This window comes from Cucurbita maxima, unplaced genomic scaffold (assembly GCF_002738345.1).
Source record: "Cucurbita maxima cultivar Rimu unplaced genomic scaffold, Cmax_1.0 Cma_Scf00036, whole genome shotgun sequence".
Classification (NCBI taxonomy): domain Eukaryota; kingdom Viridiplantae; phylum Streptophyta; class Magnoliopsida; order Cucurbitales; family Cucurbitaceae; genus Cucurbita; species Cucurbita maxima.
This window is the reverse complement of record NW_019272052.1, coordinates 1,028,405-1,037,400: the sequence shown is the minus strand read 5'-3', so window position 1 is coordinate 1,037,400 and position 8,996 is coordinate 1,028,405. Positions and strand designations below refer to the sequence as shown.

The 8,996-nt window shown below is 34.6% G+C and overlaps 1 protein-coding gene and 2 long non-coding RNA genes across 3 annotated transcripts; 1 reads left to right on the top strand and 2 right to left on the bottom strand.

The window, feature by feature from the left end:
• The first annotated feature begins 3,050 nt into the window (after positions 1 to 3,050).
• Positions 3,051 to 3,315, top strand: LOC111468370. The gene is made up of 2 exons (XR_002714744.1): positions 3,051 to 3,087; positions 3,207 to 3,315. It is a non-coding gene; the product is annotated as an uncharacterized LOC111468370 (long non-coding RNA).
• Positions 3,316 to 3,416: 101 nt separating this feature from the next.
• On the bottom strand, positions 3,417 to 5,421 carry LOC111468367. The gene is made up of 4 exons (XR_002714738.1): positions 4,717 to 5,421; positions 3,817 to 3,867; positions 3,672 to 3,735; positions 3,417 to 3,547 (listed from the first exon to the last, which is right to left on the bottom strand). It is a non-coding gene; the product is annotated as an uncharacterized LOC111468367 (long non-coding RNA).
• Positions 5,422 to 7,779: 2,358 nt separating this feature from the next.
• Positions 7,780 to 8,488, bottom strand: LOC111468346. Its single transcript, XM_023113529.1, has one exon. The coding sequence runs from the start codon at positions 8,343 to 8,345 to the stop codon at positions 7,971 to 7,973; it is 375 nt and encodes a 124-aa protein (XP_022969297.1). The 5' UTR covers positions 8,346 to 8,488; the 3' UTR covers positions 7,780 to 7,970.
• Between the last annotated feature and the right edge of the window lie 508 nt (positions 8,489 to 8,996).

The following is an 8,996-nucleotide window of genomic DNA, read 5'->3' as shown; positions in this document are numbered from 1 at the left end:
AGAGATACTTTAGACCAAACTTGGGTGGCATATAATAAGATTCAAAATGCTAAACATTAGAGTTTCATATTTCAAATAAATAATCAAATTATAGAACTATAAAGATGTGTGGGGACAACCAAACAAAAGGTAAAAACTAGAAGCTTGGCCAACAAAATAGATAGAAAAATCCTTTTACCAACAAAAGAATAATAATAATAAATTGTGAATGCATGTAAAAACTCGGAATAAATTTTTAATTTTATATCTAATAAATTATTAAATTTCTAAAAATAAAATTCTAAGGATAAATCTTATTAAATTTTGTATAAATAGGTGGAAAAGATCGAAAAATGTAAAAAGAGTTCTAAAAAGATAAACCTGCTCATAGTAAATAGTTTAGTGCCATTTTTGTTCGACATATGAATTTATTGAATACAATATTTCTTTTTGGAGTTCAATAAATGCAAGAAAATCGATATCTATAGTTAGCCATTAAACATTAAAAATTAAGAAAATGCACGTGGCAAAGGGTTAAAGAAAAGAAACGTGGCAGATGATAATTGGGTGGAAATAAAAAAAAAAAGTTACAATGGACCATTCAAGTACAAGGAATCACGTGACATGTCTCCCCTCGGTCACGTGGATTCTGCCAAAGTTTCAGCTAGAGATCTCTCCCATCTTATGAGCAAGCTGACACGTGTCATTATTTGTAGGAATTATACATGGGCCATATTCTGGCTTTCACGAACCCATTTTTTAAATAATTTATAATTCTCTCTGTTTCAGAATTTTATACCCAAAATTATTATTATTATTATTATTATTTTCTTTTTTTTCTCTTTGTATATATTTTTAATGGATAAATATTGTTGGATTTCCCACAATCATCAATTAATCAAATTAGTTTATGTTTATATCTTATTATTAGAAAAAATGGATATTAAACAATTCTTTTCGTATTTTGCATTGATTCTTTTGGATGTTGAGCTTTTGTTGGTCGGTTTTGCATAATCGAGAAATTTTGCTATAATTATTCAATTATGGTTATTCCATTTTTATTAATTAATTTCTAATTTGTCTTATTATTATTTAATAAACCTTGTTTTATCGTTGTCACCGACTTTTTTTTTTTTAAAAAAATGTAAAACAAATATATTTGGGTGCATTTGAATTGTTTAATTTTTTAGGATAGATTCAAATCTAACAAAATTAGGCTAAATAGCACAAAAGTAAAATGTGATAAGCTTAAAACAAACTCGTCATACTAAAAGTAAAATGTAAAATAATACAATTTCATACGATGACTTAAGCTCATACATATCTTCATATAATTTGATTAGATAATGTGTTTGGTTTTCAAACTTAAGGTCGTGTTTTATGAAACTTTAATACGTTATTGTAAGATCCCACATTGATTGTAGAGGGAAATGAGTGTCAATGAAGACGCTGGGTCTCGAGAGGGGTAGATGGTGAGAACCCACATCAGTTGGAGAGGGGAACGAAACATTTATTATAAAAGTGTAGAAACCTCTCTCTAATAAACGTGTTTTAAAAACTTGAGGGAAAGTCCGAAAGGAAAAATACAAAGAGGATAATATCTACTAGCAGTAGACGTGTGTTGTTACCAGACGTAGAAGATGATTAAATCATGTTACTAAGAAACCTCCCATACAACTCCATAATCTGAAGCAAAGGAGGGAATTAAGAATCCTGCAAAATTGGTTCGCAAGTTTAGGAGAAACCAATGGCTGTTTGGAAGAGAAGAAGAGTGTGGTGTGGTGTAGCATAGCGGAAAGAAAGATGCCTATCTTGCAATGGCAGTTTTGGTTTCACTTTAGAAAACTTGACCAGCAACCCAAGGCTGCCATTTTCCAGCACCCACTCTCATTTCTTACGCCTTCTCTGCACACCCACCTACCCTTTCTCAGGCACCAACCCAGATTAAGTTACCTATTTCTAAGCCTCTGCCTTTACACTTTTTCTTCGTCTCTTACTCCTGGCTTGGATCTTGGAGATTTTGTCAGTTTGTAATAAGTGTTGATAACATAACAACAGAGACAAGATTCTTGGTAACTTTTTCAATCATTTTTGTTTTACTGTTTGGTAAGATCTGAATTTTCATATGCAGCCAAGTTGTTTTGTAAATGATATCCAATCAGGATTAAGAAGAATGATGGCTTCTCCCACCATTTCTTCTTAGTTGCTTTACCACGCAAATATCTGGTTCTTGTGGATTTATTAGATTAACTTTCAATGATAGCCACTAGTTTTTGTCAATCGACAACTTAATTAACAGTCCTTCTGTAGGGTATGCTTCTTGAAACACGAATACAGAGTGAATTTATTGAATCAAACAAATTTGGACCCATTTGGCTCATGATTGGAAAAGATTTTTATTTCATACCTTCTTTATTTTAACTACATGCCTTATAACTGCACTATTTGAATCAGAGGAAGTGATTTTTTAGGACATATATGGATTAGGGAACAACAACAGGGCCACACAACGCACGAGCGTAGGCCCCCAACACAAAGGCAAAGGCCATTTCAATTCTTGCCGACAGCCATGTGCCTTCCTTTCTACATCCCTTCTTCTAATTCTCACCACCCATATGCCTTTCCATCTCACACTCTCTTTATAATCATATGTTTCCTACGTCTTTTATATCCTAAGACTTGGGAATAATGTGTCAGAAGGCTTCATGTGGGAGTGGGACGGGGTGCCTTACCTACCATGATACCTATACACTTCTTCAATATATATGTTTTCAGAACGATAGGCAAATTACAACTGGGAAATATTTATTAATGTAGGGAAACAGATTAAGTGTTTTAATATGTTTTTGGCCTTTGAATACTTGATGAGTTTTGAAAGCTTGACTACTAGAAACCAAATTCATGGATCCAACCTTGCCTCAAATTCTATCTTTAGATTTCTTCTTTTGATCTGAGGACAATATCGGTTAGTAGTAGATTTTGACTGTTACAAATGGTATCAGAGCTAGATACCGAGCGATGCGTCAGCAAGGACACTGGACCCTCAAGAGGAGTAGACTGTGAGATCCCACATCGATGGAAGAGGGGAATGAAACATTTCTTATAAAGGTGTGGAAACTTTTCCCTAACAGATGCAGTTTAAAAACTTTGAGGGAAAGTCCGAAAGGGAAAGCCCAAAGAAGACAATATCTACTAGCGATAACCTTTTTTTTTTTCTAACTAATTAGAGTTGACATGAAATGGATCATGGAAGAAGATGTATCTGATGAATGAATGATTCAATCCCCTCTTTGAACCGATACCTTCAATCTTTAGTCTTATAGTTTTTTTTTTATCCATCTATATTGCAATTTTGTCCACCGACTTTTAAAATATAATGTCGCAAGTTTAAAATATTATGGACCAAAAAACTTGCATCATATATAAATAAAAATAATCAGAAGCTAGATTAATTAAAATAGTAATGTTTACCTGGATGAATGAGTCTTTGTTTAATTGGTTTGATGCTGACCTTGTCAATATCAACCTTAGAGAAGGATTGGTAATAATGTGTAGGGCAGTAGCCATCCTGTCAATGCATGTTTATAGATAGTGGATGTGATTAAATTAGCAATTGATTTAAAATCTAAATCTCGTACACCACATGATTGCTCAGAAACTTAATCATCGAAAACAGGAGGCTGATCGTTTACCTGGAAGTGGTGCAGACTTGAACTCCATAAATAGTAGTTAAGCTCCAATGCACTATAAGCTATGCTAAACAATTTAAGAACACTGTCAAAAAGAAGCCAATCCAAACATGGAGTTTGATAAGGAATAAGGGAGTGAAAGGCTCACAAGAATGGGACAAAGACAAGGCCGCCAACTTAATCTTAAAATACAAAAGATCTGCACAAAGTTGAATAATAACTTCCTCAGCACAGAGAAGTTTAGATAACAAAAATATAACGTGCAACATCAAAATGGAGAAATTTTACTTGTGGGAATGAACCCGAAAACAATCTGCTAATTCCTAGCATAAAACGAGATGCTAGCATTTCCTGCAACATGATTATTCTTGTAGTACTTTATAGGGGAAGCTTATTAGGAATCACGGATCTCCACAATGGTACGATATTATCCACTTTGAGCATAAGCTCTCATGGCTTTGCATTAGGCTTTTTCAAAAGACCTCATACCAATGGAGATGTATTCCTTATTTGTAAATCCATAATCATTCCCTAAATTAATCGATGTGGGACTCCCTCTCAACAAAGCCTTCTACCCCAAATCATACCATATAATCTGATTTGTGAAATCATTCACAACAATTGTCTCTGTCTTTTCATATCAGTCAACAGTGCGACGAAATTTATATCAATATTTATCAAAGATGAACGACTAAAGTATGATTTGATCCACCAGCAGTTAAGACGTAAAACCATAGTCCTAAATACTCGTACTGTACAGTCGTTGATTTCCATGGTCAAAAGAGCTCAAATGATAATTAACATAGATCTGCAAGCAGGGCTATGGAACCTATCACAAAACAAGTTGTCAAGAGAAACGAGGTTTAACTAAAACATCTTACCATATGAACTTGATTCCTTAAAGACAACAACGACAGGATATAAACAACTTCATCTCCCTTAACTAAAACACCTTATCATGAGAACCCCCATTGCAAAATCTTTTACAAAAATGGTGGTTGAAGATAGACGAGAAGACAAATGATAGCCATTGATGAAGAGTTATTACCATCGAGCACTGATAACTCCATCGCTAGCTGTTCAACAAAAACTATAAACATAAAATCTTCCAGATTTCCATTCCCCTATATCATGTTGCACCATGGAAAATATTCAGCTTAAAAAGCCCTGAAACCAACTTTCCGAGACAAACAATGATAAATACAATTAAAAACTTGAATTATAGCTGCTTATCATACCATTCCATCAGTAAACATTTCATTTGGTACTAATAACAACACAGTTTCAGCAGCTAAACTCAATATCATATTTGAAATAAGACAGCGGGCAATCTCTACCTTTATTCATATTGAGCTTCAAGTGTTTGAACGCAGAATAAGAATTGTCAGCCAAGACACGTTTTAAATGCGTACTGAGGCTTGTGATCATCATCTCGTAAATAACACGAACTACGAACACTCCTTCGCTCCCTGAGCCGTCCGACAGTAAATAAGATCGTAAGCACTGCGAAAGACGCTACAAAATAGAGCGATTTTGACTTCCATTTGATTCATTGACCTCCGTTCCCATTTGCAGTGTTTCTTCCATTTGGAGCTCGGCTTCGACTTCGGACTGAATGTTTATACCATCCCGCAACGGTGTCGTGTTGTCCACGTCAATGAGAGAATATTCTCGCATTATCTTATCTATTAAAGGACGACAAGTTGTTGGTGAATTCGTCTGCACCTCAAAAGCGTAGATCCAATATGTCGTATGAAATCCCACATTGTTCATAAATTATTCTCAATTTATTCTAGGATGAATTATCAAATCGACATGGATTTTCAACTTGATGGATTTTTCAACTTTCAAGGTAACGCAGAGAATGAACCAAGCGAAGATATAACAATGACTTTTTTAATTCAATCAAATATTCATATTAAATTTTTTTTGAGAATTGAAAATCTTACACTCTAGTCATTTGTGGTGCACATGCTTTTTTGATAGAGATAATTTGTGTTCTTGAACAAAATTAGAAATAGATTGATTTGAAATTTTGTAGTCCCCATAGTCAAATATGACATTAAACTACAAATTTGAATTTGACGTCATCATGTTCTAACTAGGTACATAATTTCAAATATTTGAAATACGTCTCGTAAATACACAATTGAGCTAAATAAATTTTATGAAAACATGAATATAACTCTACCATTTGCGCCTAGATTGTTCAAATCTCTACCCCACATTTAATATACTAAGAATATTGACTAAGAATATTGATTGATCAACCTATCACCAACCCATATTTAAAGTACTAAAAGTATAACTGGAAACTTCATGTTGCAGGAAGATGCAATAATCATAATCCTTGAAAACAAATAGCGGCCTAACTGGCTAACATTATTGAATATAGGAACATGAGATATGGGGAATTGCAAGGCAATTAAAGCAGGAAAGGAGTTCTCAACATACTTGATTAGTTACTGCCACAAAATGATATTGAGGGATGAAACTTTATGTTGCAGGAAGATGCAACAAAATTGATCCTTAATAAGGAATCATGGCCAGAGTATCTAACATTGTTAAGCCAAGAAGCAATAAGAATTGGAAATATGTGCATGGCAATTAAAGCAGGAGAGGAATTATCGACACAGATAACAATTAGCTACTGTAAAAAGAAGATATTGAGGGATGAAACTTAGTGCTGGAAGAAGATGAAATGGAAATGGTCAATAAGAACATATTATGGCCTAACTAGCAAACAATGACAGTGTTAAACAAATGAGCGTTAAGAAATTGGAAATTAAAGCAAGACAGGAATGATCAACATAGTTAAAATTGCTATTTCAGAGAATGATATTGAGGGATGAAACTTTATGTTGTTGGAAAATGCAATGGAAAGGGTCCCTAAAAACAGATCGTGGTCTAAAAGCTAACATTGTTAAACAAAGAAGCACCAAAAAAACTAAAAATGGAAATATATGCATGACAATTAAAGCAAGATAAGAATTATCAACATAGTTAACGATTAGCTACTGCCAGACAAGGATATTGGGGGATGAAACTTCTTGGTGTCTTTAAAACAAAACATGGCCTAACCAGCTAACATTGTTAAAGGATCATTGAGAAATGAAAATATAAGCAATCCAATGAAAGCAGAAAGATGCAATTAACACTGCCATAAAAGGAGAATGCTGCAGGAAGATGCAATGAAGATTATCATCAAGAACAAATGGGGGCTTAACTAGCTAACATTGATAAACAAAGGAGCATTAAGAAAAGGAAATAAATGCAAGGCAAGTGAAACGGGAAAGATAATATCAGAATCTCATTTAATTCTAATTGTAAAAACTGAACATCCGAGGCATACATAGGCAATGAAGAAGGCCACTATCCAAAGAACGATACACCCTTTTGACCTTCCACAGAAAATCAATAACTCTGTAAGCCAGAAGCACAATCGGAATCTTTAATTACTATATATGATCTGATGAAAAGATCAATTGTCAATTGCATCACATTGATAATTGCAAACATCAGTACAAGCCAGCCATTAAAGAGCATTAAACTCTGATTAGATTTGAAGTTAGAAAGAAACCGTTTAGATATGGTATTTGTTTATCTCAAGATAAACTTTGCGGACTACGAACTCGGTCAAAATGGAATAAATATCTTCGGACAATTTATAACATCATTAATGTAGAATCGACGGCGTAGATCCTTCAATTGCCAAAAACCCATGATCCACATACCATTGAGGGCTATTTCATAGTTATAAAGCATATAAGGAACAAACTAATATTCAAGAGAAAACAGACCCGCATTGTTAGTGAAATTGCTGGAAGGAGTTCGCTTCCAACGCTTACTATATCAGTCGTGAACCACATTTGACTTCGGATTGACTTGACTGTGTAGATTGGCCATAACTTCAACATAAACCCCAAGCTTTAAGGTCACAAGTGAGCGTTGACTTCGGATTGACTTGACTGTGTAGATTGGCCATAACTTCAACATAAACCCCAAGCTTTAAGGTCACAAGTGAGCGTTAGATTAGATTAGTTCGATAGAGGGCAATAATGACCAAAATTAAGCACAACAGAAAAAAAAAACCGACTCGATGTCGTAAACGTTAATAGATCAAGAATCTGGTAGATCTTATTATTTCAAGTCGGTTAAAATCAAGAAAAAAAAAAAAAGATGCACACAAGTCATCAACTACTACTACAAAAGGTATCATGTATTCCAGATTGATATTAATTTCACAAAGAAAAAGGTCGATTCACAAGTTGAAAACATTCCGTTCATCAACACTTGTACAATTCACCCCCCTAAGACTCCAATAACCGGATCAGGCGGAGAATCGGGTGTGAGATTGGTCAGGCTAGAAGCGAGGAACCACAAAGAAGACTTAGCAGCCAAAAGTTTTTTTCTCTGCAAGCAGAGGGGACCATACACCCTCCCAGCAAAGCAAGGAGAAGCATCAGCAACGTTCACCTGAAGCAGACCGGAGCCCATCGGCGTAGTAGAAGACGATAGCGATGAGGGACGAGTGGAGTAGATCTGAGAGACCAAATTAACCCGATTGAATCGGGCGATCATCCGCGAATTCCGGATTTGTGCTAGCGCACCGGGCTTTAGATACTTATGAAACGTCTCGGAATGAGAGTTCCCGGATCTTCTGGATCTTCGATTCATGTTCCAGAGATGGAAGGAAAAGAGGGATGAGGACGATGGAAAATGGAGACGGGAGATTAGGGCTTTAATGAGTGGGGAGTGAGGAGTGGGCGGGAGAAGGAGAGGCGGGAAAGTGGTGGAGGGAAAATAAAATGGGAACAGGGAGAAAGAGAGGGATCATATTATTTTTGCGCTTTTGAAAGACCGGCCAGTTAGGGGAGTTTTGTCGTTTCTGACCTAGTTACCATGTGAGCGTGACACGTGTCTTTGCTTCTCTAAGGGCCTTTCTCAAATTTGGTTTTCTTGCATGTGCCTAAATTACTAAAATGCCCCTGTAAATGGATGCTTACACACTTTTCAACTTGGATTAATAATTATCCCATAAATCTTTAAATTTAAAAATTATTATTATTATTATGTATTTATTTGATTTTTTTTTTTATAGACTTCTTCTGATAGACATCAATTTTAATTATATATGATATAAACAAAATTACTAATTTAGGGCGTTATTAAATACAAAAATTAAAATTTAGAAAGGTATTTAAGAAGGTTTAGACGCTAAATAACTACAACTTAAGAGTAAATATGTAATTTAACGATGAACCTGCAGAATTAAATAGTATAAATTGACATTTCTCAAAATTCTTTAAAATTGTATTTTATATATTC

Bases quoted from the DNA above. Each gene is read 5' to 3' on its own strand.
- LOC111468346 (XM_023113529.1), bottom strand. From the start codon at position 8,345: ATGAATCGAAGATCCAGAAGATCCGGGAACTCTCATTCCGAGACGTTT.